General features: G+C 42.2%; 1 protein-coding gene across 1 annotated transcript in view; it reads right to left on the bottom strand.

Moving 5' to 3' along the window:
• Positions 1 to 15,674, bottom strand: part of col5a1 (procollagen, type V, alpha 1) — a 247,044-nt gene that overhangs the window by 82,124 nt on the left and 149,246 nt on the right. Inside the window, exons 10-20 of the mRNA XM_034192658.1 lie at positions 14,848 to 14,889; positions 14,346 to 14,408; positions 14,154 to 14,228; positions 10,561 to 10,653; positions 9,023 to 9,079; positions 8,859 to 8,912; positions 7,419 to 7,472; positions 7,273 to 7,326; positions 7,056 to 7,109; positions 6,926 to 6,979; positions 4,494 to 4,538 (exon numbers count right to left, since the gene is read on the bottom strand). Coding sequence (XP_034048549.1) covers positions 4,494 to 4,538; positions 6,926 to 6,979; positions 7,056 to 7,109; positions 7,273 to 7,326; positions 7,419 to 7,472; positions 8,859 to 8,912; positions 9,023 to 9,079; positions 10,561 to 10,653; positions 14,154 to 14,228; positions 14,346 to 14,408; positions 14,848 to 14,889 — 645 coding nt within the window. The remainder of the gene's footprint in view (positions 1 to 4,493; positions 4,539 to 6,925; positions 6,980 to 7,055; positions 7,110 to 7,272; positions 7,327 to 7,418; positions 7,473 to 8,858; positions 8,913 to 9,022; positions 9,080 to 10,560; positions 10,654 to 14,153; positions 14,229 to 14,345; positions 14,409 to 14,847; positions 14,890 to 15,674) is intronic.

Raw genomic sequence — 15,674 nt, 5'->3', positions numbered from 1 at the left:
TTCAAAGTCACATGACAGCAAAAATCCTACGACAGAGAAAGCTGATGTCTTTATATAAGTGTTTTATATCAACCATAACTACACGCCTAACCAATTTCCTGACGCAAACATTTCAAATAAGTTCGACCTTTCAAGGTGACCCAAGGTCAAAGGTTATGTGACCAATAGAAAGGTGGCGCAGGACTTCAGGGCAACTATCAGTTTAACCAATTCTTTGAAATAGCCATTTAAAATGACTATGACCTTTTAAGGTCACTCAAGGTCAAAGGTTATGTGACCAAAGAAAGATGGCGTAGTACTTCATGATAGCTTTTCAGAGCAACCATTGGTTTAACCAAGTCTTTGAAATAGCCATTTGAAATGAGTATGACCTTACAAGGTCACCCTAGATCAAAGGTTATGTAACCAATAGAAAGGTGGCATAGGACTTCATGATAGCTTTTTCAGAGCAACCATCGGTTTAACCAATTCTTTGAAATAGCCATTCAAAATGAGTATGACCTTTTAAGGTCACCCAAGGTCAAAGGTTATGTGACCAATAGAAAGGTGACATGGGACTTCATATTAATGTTTCACGGTAAGAAGAGGTATCTATTTAAGCAATTCGTCAAAATAACCATTCTAAATTAGCCTGACATTTCAAGGTCACCCAAGGTTAAAAGGTCATGCAACTAATAGAAAGGCGATGTCTGACAAAATCATATAATTATGGCTTTGGAGAACACGTAGATATTCCATAAAGTTTAATCCACAAATCAAAACTCTTCAGTTCTTTGGTTCACACGTGGGCAGAAAGGACTGAAAACAATCCACACAAACTACCACACATGGATGTAATTATATAGCAGTTATTACGTTACTACATCATCTCATCATCATCTCATCTTCAACCGCTTTTCCGAGTTCGGGTCGCGGGGGCAACAGCTCCAGCAGGGGACTCCAGACTTCCCTTTACTGTGCCACATTAACCACCTCTGACTGGGGGATCCAAAGGCATTCCCAGGCCAGTGTGGTGATATAATCTCTACACCTAGTTCTGGGTCTTCCCCGGGGTCTCCTCCCAGATGGACGTGCCTGGAACACCTCCCTTGGGAGGCACCCAGGAGGCATCCTTACCAGATGCCCGAACCACCTCAGCTGGCTCCTTTCAACGCGAAGGAGCAGTGACTCTGACCCACTGTTGACCGAACTTCTCACCCTATCTCTAAGGGAGACACCAGCCACCCTCCTGAGGAAGCCCATTTCGGCCGCTTCTACCCGCGATCTAGTTCTTTCGGTCATGATCCAACACTCATGACCACAGGTGAGAGTAGAAACGAAGATTCACCAGTCGATCGAGAGCTTTGCCTTTTGGGTCAGCTCCCTTTTCGTCACAACAGTATGGTAGAGCGAATGCAATACCGCCCCTGCTGCGTCGATTCTCCGGCCAATCTCACGCTCCATCGTCCCATCACTCGTGAACAAGACCCCGAAGTACTTGAACCCCTTCACTCGGGGCAAGGCCGTATTCCCTACCTGCAGTAGGCAATCCATCAGTTTCCTGCTGAGAACCATGGCCTCAGATTTAGAGGTGCTGATCCTCATCCCAGCCACTTTACACTCAGCTGCGAACCGATCCAGTGAGTCTTGGAGGTCACTGGCCGATGAAGCCAACAGGACCACATCATCTGCAAAAAGCAGTGATGAAACCCTGAGTCCACCAAACCGGAAACCCTCCTCCCCCCGACTACGCCTCAATATCCTGTCCATGAATATCACAAACAGGATTGGTGACAAGGCGCAGCCCTGGCAGAGGCCAACCTCCACCGGAAACGAGTCCGACTTACTGCCGAGCACCCGAACACAGCTCTCGCTTTGCGAGTACAGAGATTGGATGACCCTGAGAAGGGACCCCCTCACTCCATACTCCCGCAGACTGGGTGGGCATACTCCCAGCACCCTCCAGGATCCTTGTGAGATTAAAGACCTGGTCGGTTGTTCCACGACCAGGATGGAACCTGCATTGTTCCTTTTCAGAGTTTCGACTATCGGCTTAACTCTCCTTTCCAGCACCCTGGAGTAGACTTTACCAGGGAGGCTGAGTAGTGTGATGCCCCTGTAGTTGGCACCCACTTTTTGGTCCCCCTTTTTAAATATGGGGGCTGCCACCTCAGTTTGACACTCTTTAAGCACTGTCTCAGACCTCAGCGCAATGTGGAAGAGACGTCTCATCCAAGACAATCCCTCCACACCCAGAGTTGTCAGCATTTCTGGAAGGATCTCATCAACCCCTGAGGCCTTGCCACTGTGGAGTTGTTTGACTACCTCAGTGACTTCTACCAGGTCAGTTGATGAAAATCCTCCATCAGCTTCCAGCTCTGCCCCTACTATAGAGGGTGCTCCGGTCTGATGCAGGTGTTCCTCAAAGTGTTCCTTCCAGCGCCGGATTACATCCTCAGTTGAGGTCAACAGAGTCCCATCCTTACTGTAGACAGCTTGGATGGTTCCCCGTTTTCCCCTCCTGAGGTGTCTCACTGTCCACCAGAACCACCTTGTTGCAGACCGAAAGTCCTTCTCCATGGTTGCTCCAAACTCCTCCCACACCCGCTGCTTTGCCTACCCCACAGCAGAGGCTGCTGCCCTTCGGGTCTGTCGGTACCTTGCAACTGCCTCTGGAGTCCTCCGAGATAACATATCCCAGAAGGACTCCTTCTTCAGTCGGCTGGCTTCCCTGACCACTGGTGTCCACCACAGTGTTCAAGGGTTGCTGCCCCTTGAGGCACCTAAGACCTTCAGGCAACAGCTCCCCACTGCAGCTTCAGCAATGGAAGCTTTGAACATTGCCCATTCTGTTTCAATGCCCCCAACCTCCACAGGGATGCTAGAGGAGCTCTGCCGGAGGTGTGAGTTGAAGATCTGTCGGACAGTGGGCTCCTCCAGACGTTCCCAGTTCACCCGCACTATCCATTTGCACTCACTAGGTCTGTCAAAAGTCCTCCCCCACCCTCTGATCCAACTCACCACCAGATGGTGATCAGTTGACAGCTCTGCCCCCCTCTTCACCTGAGTGTCCAGAACATGTGGCCTCAAATCAAATGATACAATCACAAAATCGATCATCAATCTTTGGCATAGGGTGCTCTGGTACCATGTACACTTATGAGCATCCTTATGTTTGAACATGGTGTTCGTTATGGACAGTCCGTGACGAGCACAAAAGTCCAATAACAAACGACCATTTAGGTTTAGATCAGGGAGGCCGTTCCTCCCAATCACACCTCTCCAGGTGTCTCTGTCATTGCCCATGTGTGCGTTAAAGTCCCCCAGCAGAACAATGGAGTCCCCCACCGGAGCCCCATACAGGACTCCATTCAGAGACTCCAAGAAGGCTGAATACTCCGAAATGCTGTTCGGTGCATAAGCACAAACAACAGTCAGAGTTTCCCCCCCGCCACCCGAAGATGCAGGGAGGCGACCCTCTCGTCTACTGGAGCAAACTCCAATGTAGCGGTGCTCAGCCGGGGACTCGTGAGTATCCCCACACATGCCAGGCGCCTCACCCCCTGGGCAACTCCAGAGAAGAATAAGGTCCAACCCCTATCAGGGAGAGTGGTTCCAGAGCCGAGGCTGTGCGTGGAGGCGAGACCGACCAGATCTAACTGGTATCGCTCCACCTCCCGCACAAGCTCCATTTCCTTCCCCCACAGCGAGGTGACGTTCCACACCCCCAGACCTAGCCCCTGTCACCTGGGTCTGGTCCGTCAAGGCCCTTGACTTTCACTGCCACCCACAGGACAGTGCACGCGACACCTGCGGTTCCCCCTGCAGGTGGTGAGCCCACAGGGTGGAGATGGAAAGTCCTCGTTGCTTTTTCGGGCTGTGCCCAACTGGGCTCCGTGGCAAGCCCAGCCACCAGGCACTCGCTGACGGGTCCTACATCCAGGCCTGGCTTCCAGGCCGGGTCACGTTTCCTCTGCCTCATTCTTTCATGGTGTCTTGTGAACCATTCTTAGTCTGGCCTCTTGCCTAAGACCAATTTGCCATGGGAGACCCTACCAGGAGCACAAGGCTCCAGACAACACAGCTCTCAGGTTCATAGTGGCACACAGACCTCTCCGCCATGATAAGGTGATGGTTCCCAGAGAGGAACCATCACCTTATTACGTTACCTATTACGTTACTAAATAAAAATAAATAATGGAATATATGTTGAAAGGAATGGAAAAGCTGAGTCAGTTGAACTTAGTCTGAAATATCACTATAGTGAATCACAAACAGCTTGATTCGTGTGATTTCATGCTTCTACCAATGCAGCTTCCATACATGGAATATGTGTTCATTATTGGTACTGTTTATACTGTAATTATGACTGATCCAATTATTATGACTTAGATTTCAGTATCAATAATCAGTTATTAATATACAGGATGAGTATTTTCTGCCAAACAACAAATCAGGTTCCGCTCCTTCCTACAATCTTGGAGATGGAAGACTGAAGACATGTGATCACTCACCGGTTCACCAGGAAGTCCCCTGGGTCCAATCTCTCCGTCATCTCCCTGGGAAAGAGAGAGACCGGGTCAGAACGTAGAAGAGATGTGGAATGATAATGAGGATAAAGTCAAGGTGTCTATATATGTGTGTGTGTGTCTGTGGCAGGGACGGGAGAAGTAAGCAGAAGGTAAAAGGAAGAGGTGGAAACGAGGGGATCAGGTTGCATCAGCTGTGGATAATGAGGATGAATTGAAAGATTAGGAAAAAGGTGAGCACAGAACAAAAATATCCAAGAGGGGAAAAAGCAAGTACAGTGAAACGCTGATTAACGACAGAAAAGTGATGTCATTTGGTTCGAGAATTGACTATGTCAAAAAACAAATGTTCTCAACCTAGATTGTGTATACACTGAACAAACCCTTCATGACGTCATCCACAGTAGTTTTTGAAAAGCGCTTTTGATGCTCAAATAGGGCGGTTCCATATGTCGCCCTCTTGGCAGCGCCTAACGCTGTCCAAGATAACCTCCGAACGTCCAAAATAAAGCCTCCCAGGAAGAAAAAAATGTTTCCCATTCTTGACTAGATGCATAAGGCGACCTCCAAAAGGGAGCAAATTTCCAAATAAGCACATTATTAAAATGTCCAATGTTAAAGCAGAAATTGTCAGGATTTGGGTCTTGCTAGCTTTTATTTCTTGGCTCTGTTCTTCAGTTACTTTTGTTTTTTTCTGTTGTGGGGTTTTTGTTCTGTTTGGGTCTGTCTTTCCTGTCTGTCTCTGCTGGCTCTTGGTGGTGGGTGTTTCCTTCTGTCTGGCCACGCCCTCCTTCTGGTGTGTTCCACGCACACCTGTTCTCTATCTGCACCTCATCACCTGGGTGTATTTAAGCTCTCCATTGTGCCTTACTCCCTCGCCAGATTGTAGCGCCTTGTGCCTCTTTCCAGCTCTGTTCGTGTATTTCCTTGCCTTGCTTCGTTTGCCTCATCGTGTTTTTGACTACCTGCCTGTGTACCTTGACCACGCCAAGCCTGATGTATTTGTTACTGTTGCTCTTTTTGGACTGCCTATCTGTGTACCGACCCCAGCCTGTTTACAGAGTAAGCCTCTTATCTCCACTGAGCTGTGTACCTGCGTCCTGTATTTGTGTCCAGCCCGTCAAACCTGATAGAAATAAGCATGTTCACAGCTTGATAGAAAGAAAAAACTAAATTTGGTCTGACAAAATTAACAACTGATAACTGATTCTTTTTTTTTTTTTAATAACTCATTAGTTTAGGCTGTTTTAAGTCATAAAGTTGTGCAAAATTAAAGGAGTGGTCCCTTTGGTACTGTGTGTCACTGTGAACTGAATGAAATGGTCATTCAGCCTGTCCATGGTGGCTTCGGAGTGCGGCGTGCCCCACAGCCGCTGGGGGCTGTCCTTAAAGCAACAGTAACACTCCTTATTCTCTACCAAGCCCGTAACATTTTCACCGAAAGCCAGATACATTTTTCGAATGGTTTCCAGCTGCCAGTCTCTAACAGTTTCTGAAAAAATTCTGATGGAAAAAAGCCCAAATCATTCCGCCATTTCCTGACAATGAAAATCCGACGAGGGGGCTGGACCACTCCTCACTCAAAGCCTGCTCACAGGCGAATGACGCAACCAACAACCGTGGAAAAACTTACGCATGCGCACGAGGGTTCAAGCTTGTCTGACGCAATCACACGTGATTCAAATCCATATGGTTTTTGAAAAAAATAATAAGGTCGGATACTTTTCTAATAGATCTCGTGTCAGCATGGTGGCTTTGTGGTTAGCACTGTTGCTTCACAGTAAGAAGGTCATGAAATCAATTCCCACCTGTGGCCTTTCTGTGTGGAGTTTGCATGCTCTAATGAAATAAACAAATCACCCCCCCCCCCCACACTTGTTATGGAGGACGAAACTAGCTATACAGACCAAAACAGTTTGTTGTGCCAGGCAGTAAACATGCTTATCTGTCCTCTAAAGTTGGGCATTTTAACATGAAATTCCATGTGAAATAACTCACTTTTGGATTCAGCTTCAAACAGGCATTCAAGGAAATGCTACAATTTCCACTTCCGGGTTTTACTTAGTTTCAGATGACTGGAAGTTGGGGCTTGGGAGCCACACGCTTTTGGAGCATGCCTCAAGTGGCCATTCAAGGAACTGTAGTTAGCTTATCTTTTTTTTTTAAGTGCAGCTTTTATTTATTTATTATATTTTCACGCACTGCAAGAAAGGAGTTGATGAGAAATGATTTTTCGCTTCATTCAGTGTATGCGTATACTTGGTGGAATGACAATAAACCAAATCTTGAATCTTGAATCTTGAATCTTAGTTTTCCAAAATCAGAGGTTGGCACTTTTTCATAAATCATAATTTTCATCCAGTGAAGAAGAACAAAACAACAACATTTAAAAATAAAGTGTATCTTCATTAATTTACCCTCTCTCCATCCTCCCCAGGGGCACCAGGTGGTCCCATAGGGCCCGGTTCACCCTGCATCAAGAAATAAAGTTAATTGTGGCACAAACATGAACAGAAATACAAACAGAAATGCTTTCCACAGACTTACTCTGTGCCCTTTTTCTCCAGGAATACCAGCCAGACCGTCAAACCCTCGGTCGCCCTAAAGGGACCACAAACAAACAAAAAAAACACCTTTTTACACCTCTTGTCCAGGCTCACAATAAAACACACCTTTGAACTGCTCTGATGAAATATACTGCAACAATGCCATAAATATTGGTTAAACTGAGTGATGACTTTCATGATTACAGTGAACAAGATACCTTGGGTCCAGACTGTCCCGGCATGCCTCTGGCGCCGTCGGCTCCAGGGCGCCCCTGGTGACAGTTACATAGCATTTTGCTTATCAACAACCAAGTTTAATCACTGAGAATAAATACTGTATGATTAAACATTTCATTATTCCTACCCTTCTTCCAGGCTTTCCAATTGGTCCAAGGGATCCCATAGGTCCGCGTGGACCCTGAGACAAACAGAACAGAAAACTGAATTTTCTAATGTTTAAATTACTTCTCGACACCTTAAAACACACTGTAAAAAAGTCAGTGAAATTAACGGTGAAAATCTGTGAAATCACGACATAAAAATTGTAAAAAGAAAAACAATGTAGTAGTGTCTAATTTACAGTAATAATGTGGAATGAAACTGAACTGTGAATTTAACAGTACAAATATGGTAAAATTATCATATACCTTTGTGGAATTTACAAATGACTATAGTTTAAACAGAGAAAAAAACTCTAACACCAAAAACTGTACAATACAGTTACAGTAAAATACTGGTAATTACAGTTTTTAAAAAAAGACGTGATGTGTCTGTTTAAACTACATTTTGAGGATATTTAAATGTAAGGTGACTGTTTTGCAGAGATTTTATCCGTATTGTCTAAATAGAGAATAAAACAGGTTTACACTGTAAAGTTTACATGTTATGTGATTCACCAAAAGTTTTATAGAATTCCCCTGGCAACCACAGCTAACAGAATTTTTCCATTAAAGACGTTTTAACAGTGTATTTAATTAATATCGTATGTGCAAATTAATTATTATTTTTTGAATGATTTATACAAATAAGTATTCTAATTTGTATATTAAGGTGCCATTCTACTTGTGTGCCCACAATATACGTTCAAAAAATCATGTTCATTGTGATGCACATATATGCACCAAGGCTCATCCACTCTCAAGGGCATATCTACGGTGTAATTATCAAGTGACTCCGATCTATTTTTTGTTATTACGTTCACAACAAATATAAATCACTTTCTCGTTGTAATCACTGAATTTTCTCCTCAGAGGCACTCATGGTGTAAATATGGGAGTTCTATTATGTATTGTTAATGAGTTATAGTCCCAAAAATATTGTCCTTCTTAATATACAAAGATATGTTTGAAACAACTCCAAAATATAATCATCTTATCAACTGACCAGACATAACCTATGGTGTAAGCATCAAGTGTGCCCCATATGTATTGTTTGGCTCATCATGTTCACAAGAAAAAAAATAAATAAATCACATAAGCTCTTTATATCTGCCAAACAACCCTAAAATGTAATCTGCTCATCCACTATCAAAGGCATATCTACAGTGTAAGTATCAAGTGCCTACAATCCATCGTTTGAGTTATCACATATGTACCAACAATGTAAAAATACAGTCAGCTCATCCATTCCCAAGCCTCATCCACTCACCATATTATGTCATACACAGAACGATTACGGCTTGAAATGTTGCAGCAATGCAAGAACTGCTGAGCATGAAAAAAGTCTCAATTTTACTGCTACATGATAATATCTTAAAAAATATATATATTATAATTTTTGACTCCAATATTTTATTGCATCATACCTGAGGACCCGGCTCTCCAGACTCTCCCTTCAATCCTGATATACCAGGAGGACCCTGGGAAACAAAAAGTCATTTTAATTTGACAACATATCAACTTTCGAGCACAAACTGCACATTGACTTTGTTGTTGTTCTGTTTTCTGTCATGTGATGTGCACGACATACCAGAGGGCCAGGCCTGCCAGTTAAACCCATTGGACCGGTTGGACCGCGCATAGCCAGCTGGACAAAGGAAGCATGAAACACTCTGTAACAGCTGAATTTAACTGTTGTTAAATTGAAGATATTTACTCAGTAATATGTCTGTTAGATTTGCAATAAGCAATTAATTCATTAATTCATTAAGCAGTCAATTATTAAATGTTAATAATAATGTTATTAATTATTATTATTATTAATAATAATAATAAATATGGTTATTAATAATGGGCATTCCCAGGAATCAAAACACTAAACAAAATAAACTCCAGTAATGTCAGAATGAATGCCAATTATGAAAGTGCACTACAACAATGCACACAAATATCAAATTAATCATCTGATAATACAGAAAAAAGTATGAGATACTCTGGAAAACAGTGTAATTGTTTTGAATATTTTTTATCCAAATTTTCTGATTTCAGCTTGTTGAATATCAACATGTTCTAGTTCCTTTTACTAATTTCTTTACGCCTCCCTTGCTGTCAACTGAATATCTCTGGGTTGTGAACAAAATGAGAGATTTGAAGGCATCATTTTGGGCTCTAGAAAAGACTGATCAACATTTTTCACCAATTTATGACATTTTATTAATAGAGAAAATAATCAGTTGATTAACTGATGATGAAAATGATCATTTGGGATGATCATTTTCACATCACAAATGATCACATTTGGGATGTGACAAATGATGTGATCATTTGTCACATCCCTAATGTCTAGAGTGTTTACTGGGTGTGGAAATGTACAAGAAAAGACACGCGTGAGAAACTCCCATGATGCGTGCAGAATAAAAAAAGTGTGTGTGTGTGTGTGTGTGTGTGTATATATATATATATATATATATACACACACTGAAAAAAGTGAAACATCAGTGCACTTCATTCAAAGTACTTATTTACATTGGTCTAATGGAAAATTGTGGTTTCCATTTTAAATCTGCTGGAATCACTTTATATATATATATATATATATATATATATATATATATATATATATATATATATATATATATATATACACACTGAAAAAAGTGAAACATCAGTGCACTTCATTCAAAGTACTTATTTACATTGGTCTAATGGAAAATTGTGGTTTCCATTTTAAATCTGCTGGAATCACTTTATATATATATATATATATATATATATATATATATATATATATATAAAGTATATATATATATATATATTCAAAACTGTGTAAAAACAAATGCAAATATTAAATAAATAGGTCTGTTGCATAATGGGGTATAGTTTTGAAAACTACAAAGATAAAATTTTACATAAAATCCCATTCTCCTGCCCTGCAGAATTATGAGATTTTTAATAAAAGCCAGCCTCCTGGAGTGCTGAGTGCTGGTGTTTGAGTGGAAGAGAAACTTTAATCGGTGCACTTTCTCCCACTCTGCCTGTGTGTTACTGTACCTCCCTCAGCTGTTAGTCACTTTGGGTAAAGGTGTATGCCAAAGGCACAAATGAAAATGTGAGCTATGTGTGTGTTACCCTGGCCTGCTGCATGATGGCTTGCATCTGGGCTTCCTGTGCTGACACAGCAGGTCCCTTCTGTCCGGCATCACCTCCAGCACTGAATCTGAACTATGAGGGGGAGTCAAAGAATGTTGAGATAATACTAATAATATCAGCAACCAATCTGCACTGGAAAAAAAAATTAAATAAAAATGCACGATGAATAGACTCTTGACTTATGCTGCATCAAAATAAACTCTGATGATACTGATGATATTTATTCTCCTGTCTTGAAACTATGCAACAGATGTTTCAAGACTTCCAGCTTCCAAAGCTTGCAGAGCATTTTGAATTCTACTGGCATCCGGTGGTGAGCAGCCGCCACTGCACTGTAGTTGAACTACTGAGCATGCGGTGTAATGCTGGTTCATTTCTGCAGGCGTCTTTGATTGGGCTGCATAAAAGACTGAAACACGATGTCAGATTTTATCTGTCACAGAATCACACTTACCAAGAAGCCAAATAAAAATAAATGATTCAAAGATCAGGGTTGGGCCACATCTTCAGCAGCTCAAATCAAATCTCTCCAGAGAAGCAACATGTTGACAACTATTGTAGAAATACCAACATTTCTGCTGAACGTGATTATGCTCTGGCTCGCGGCTTCGTTACATGATTTGGCATCATTTGCAAACACCTATTTATTTATTTCTGCATGCTTTTTAAAAGTATTTTATTCCCTATCTATCCCAATAAAACTCCAATAATCAGTCAACTGAAATGCTATGTGACATCACTACAGAAGTACACACCTCTTTTTGGGATCAAGTCATATCTGAGTGCATGTGCTGCTGTTGTGTGGACCTACATCCAAATCCCATAGAACCATCCTGAGTCCTGGATCGCAACCACCCAGTTAGACAACCAAACTGTCCCCACATCTCCGAGGTAGCAGGCCGTCTGCTGCAGCCACGTGAAGTATGGACGTCTCCTTGGCTTTCTCCTGCTGCAGAGGTCCTCAACACTGAGGCACCTGCCTCATGGATCATGCACAGAGAAACGCGCCACATGGCCAAAATGTTGTAGCTGACATTCCCTCGCAATGTAAGAGATCTTCCTCATCTTAGTCTCTGTAAGAAACTGCTTTTTTGACACAAAGTCATTCCAGCAGTAACCAAGGATGCTGTAAAGAGACCTAGTCCCAAAGACATCTAGTCTTCACCTTACAGGTCACTGGATCTACACTGTTAAAGGAAGAGTTTGATTCCAAATTCTAAGAAAAATCAGTTTTACTGATGTGGAAATGGTGATGAAAGAAGTCCACTTGTTTTCTTCATGAGACCTTTTTTAAGGAAGGCACTTGCAAGATAACCAGCAAGGGAAGTCAAACCCAGAAACGTCTTCTGCAAATACAGTATATACACTGCTCAGTCACATGACAGACCTTTCCACGTTATCACTATGAGCCGATAAACTCCCATCGTTCCTGGAAGAACTCAAGACCAATAACTCAACAGAATGTTTCCACAGAAAGTTAGGTGACTACACACACATATCACTGACCCTTGCAGGGCAGGTGGTCTCCAACAGCAAGGCTGGTGACCTCTGCCCTAATCACAGAGGATGAATGGAACTGTCACTGCTCAGAACTACTCTGTGCATCTTTAAGGGTTTGTTTGGGGGGGACTTGGGAAAAGCCAACTATGGAAAAACTTGGGAAGCACACTGTAAATCCGTTGGGTGAATAAGAAAATTGTCTATCGCCTTCAGTTTGTTAACCAAAAGTGCCGCCGTCTTCACCGCCAGCTTTAAAAAAGCACATACTGAGGACCATCTGATTTCCAGTGTTGCCACAGTTACCTTGGAAAGTTACTTTATTAGTTACTTTTTACAGTAACATTATGCAGTTACTTTATACAGTTACTTCATTAGCAGCTGCAGACAACTTGTCGGCAGTTGCTGAATGTAACTAATAAAGTAACTAGTAATCTAACTTGGTTATTTTTAAAGATTAACAATCTTAAAATCTATTAGTTACATTACTTATTAGTTACAAGTTGTCAGCAGCTGCTGATGAAGTAGCTGTATAAATGAACTAAAAAAGTAACTAATAAAGTAACTGCAAAAAGCTGCTAATAAAGTAACTAAAAAGTAATTAATGAAGTAACTGCAAAAAGCTGAAATGAGCTTATTAGTTTCTTGCACTTCCAAAGTCCTGATTTTTACTTTTTTTAATTTTTTTAAATTTTTTTTGGCCACCAAGGCCACTGCCGTGTATCTACTATGGGTAGACCAACAATATGGGTTGGCTGACTGTAGATTCTAGAAAGCAATACAGTTCTTCAATTTCTATTTCAGCACTGGCGCGTTCTACAATTTCATTCTAGCAACATTCAAAAACAGCAAACCAACAACACATGTTTCTCATTAGGATTAAAGCTTCTGGATCACATTTCAAGTTTTCAGCCTGTGGACACTCCAGAAGGAGTTCCTGTCCAGTCAGAATCTTGCCACATGGCTCAGCCGGAGATCTGTAGACCCTAGAAACCACATCTGTACAAGTAATCAGATCCAACAACAGCAGTGTTGCACATCTTTCAAATACAACCAGAAAAAAAAAACACACACACACACAAAAGTCCATTAGCATGAAGCTGTTAGAATAGATCAGGAACTGCAACAGAACAGAATCACTGGGTCCAGCTGCAGCTAAAGGCAATGTTTCACCTCCAGATTTAAGGGAACATCACACAAAAATGGCAAGTTAATACCAAGAACAGATTGTGGGACAAATCAGCACTTTGAATGCAGTGAAAAGTACGATATTAACATTTATAGCTTAAAAAAAGCAAGAAAGAAAACTACAGGTGCAAATGCACCAACACCATTGGCTCAGGCGGCTCAGGAGCATTCAGAGTAGAACTACCAGGCTTAGAAACAGCTTCTTCCCTGAGGCTGTCAGACTATTGAACTTGAGCCGTGCTCCATAAGAATTTATACCATAACATACAGACTGCACTAAAACCACTTTAATTGCCCATGTGCAAAAACCTGTGTGCAATATATATGCAATATTGGGTTTCACTTAATTCCCATTGCAATATCATAATTTACTTGCTGTTCACACTTATATTTGGTATTAAATATGGTTAATTTTGGCTTTTATTTCATTTTAATAGGTTATATTTACAGGGTTTTTTTAAAATAACTGGGACCTGAGTACTAATTTCGTACCACTAACATGGAAATGTGAGTTGGCATGACAAATAAAGTTCCTTGAATCCTTGAATCCTTACTAAACAATCCGATAGGGGTTGTTAAAAGTCAAATTTGCATTGCAACATATTAATCTGGGAAAGGTCCTACACACACACACACACACACACACACACACACACACACACACACACACACACACACACACACACACACACACACACACACACACACACACACACACACACACACACACACACACACACAAAGTGGTCTCAAAAGAAACTCCCTACATTCCATTGGTGTGTGTAACCCACATGTCAGAGCTATAGATAAAACAAAAAGACACATCAAAACAACGGTATAAAGGCATATGGAAAAAATGTGACTTTAAACAACTGCAATATACTTACAGGCAGCATCAGGACAGTTCCTGCAGGTCCTGGCAGACCATCTGCACCAGGAAGACCAGGACGACCCGTAGGACCCTTGGACAGAAAAAATATACATAAATAAATATATATACAATAACATAAAAAATTGTTTTTTATAATCAGATTTGTGAAGTCTGAAAATATTGAGTGAGCTACAGAGTGCATACTCACCCTCTCTCCAGGTTCTCCAGGGCTACCAGGTGGGCCAGACGCACCTGGGGGTCCAGGGAGACCCTATTTTAAGCAAAAAAATAAATAAATAAATAAATAAATCTCTCATAGATTAAAAATGTCACATAATGGAAGAGTCTTGTTTGTTTCACACATGTGGGGAAGGAATGCATGAGGCAATATGGGACAGCCCGTAGAGCTGTAAATCCTTTGTGAGGCGTGTGTTATTTGTCTATAGCTCAACGCTTCAATAGCTGCTTTCTGTCGGACTCCATCTGCACAGGGCGGAAAAATACTTTCAAGCCAAATGAGTGCGTTTTCAAGCAGCTGCACAACCCCATCTATCTTTTAGGTGAACCCTTTTTGACCTCGGCTTTACGTTGGGGTTCAAGCAGTTAGGAATGTTAGTCATAACATTTTACTAGCTAAAAAAAGTGAGCACAGAACTGGATAAGGAGTCTGAGACAGACAGATGCAGAGAATGTGAGACAGACTGACTTACTGTTGGCCCTTCAGGCCCAGCTGGACCCTCCACCAACATGCCCTGAAATACACAAACACAAAAATAATAATAACACACTGCAAAGGCCCCTCCATACAGCTACATTACAGGTTTGTTCCTAACGATGGACTCGTATGAGCATTATCAGGGTGGTGCTCAACATGTCTCGTATTCACACCCAGAGCTGCGAGAATCAGTGTATATGTGCCACCTGAAAGTCGTTCCTCACTTAACATACGTTCTTAGTTGTAAATTCAGCAATATTAGCAATACAGCCACAAAGAACAGGGACCTGCCCCGTCCAAACCCGGAATGGGTAAAAGCGTATCAGCATACAATTTGTACCGTATTGCCGTTTCATCCACACGGAAACAAGTGTAAGCGCAGCCGCATAGGTTATGTACTGTATTGCCATTTCGTCCACACGGAAACAGGTGTAAGCGTAGCCGCATAGGTTACATACCGTACTGCCATATCGTCCACACGGAAACAAGTGTAAGCGTAGCCGCATAGGTTACGTACCGTATTGCCGTTTCGTCCACACGGAAACAGGTGTAAGCGTAGCCGCATAGGTTACGTACCGTATTACTGTTTCGTCCACACGGAAACAGGTGTAAGCGTAGCCGCATAGGTTACGTACCGTATTGCCGTTTCGTCCACACGGAAACAGGTGTAAGCGTAGCCGCATAGGTTACGTACCGTATTGCCGTTTCATCCACACAGAAACAGGTGTAAGCGTAGCCGCATAGGTTACGTACTGTATTACTGTTTCGTCCACACGGAAACAGGTGTAAGCATATCCGCATAGGTTACATACCATATTGCCG

Source organism: Thalassophryne amazonica, chromosome 17 (assembly GCF_902500255.1).
Source record: "Thalassophryne amazonica chromosome 17, fThaAma1.1, whole genome shotgun sequence".
NCBI classification, from domain to species: Eukaryota; Metazoa; Chordata; class Actinopteri; order Batrachoidiformes; family Batrachoididae; genus Thalassophryne; species Thalassophryne amazonica.
The sequence above is the reverse complement of the archived record's forward strand: the minus strand, read 5'-3'. Positions and strand labels throughout refer to the sequence as shown.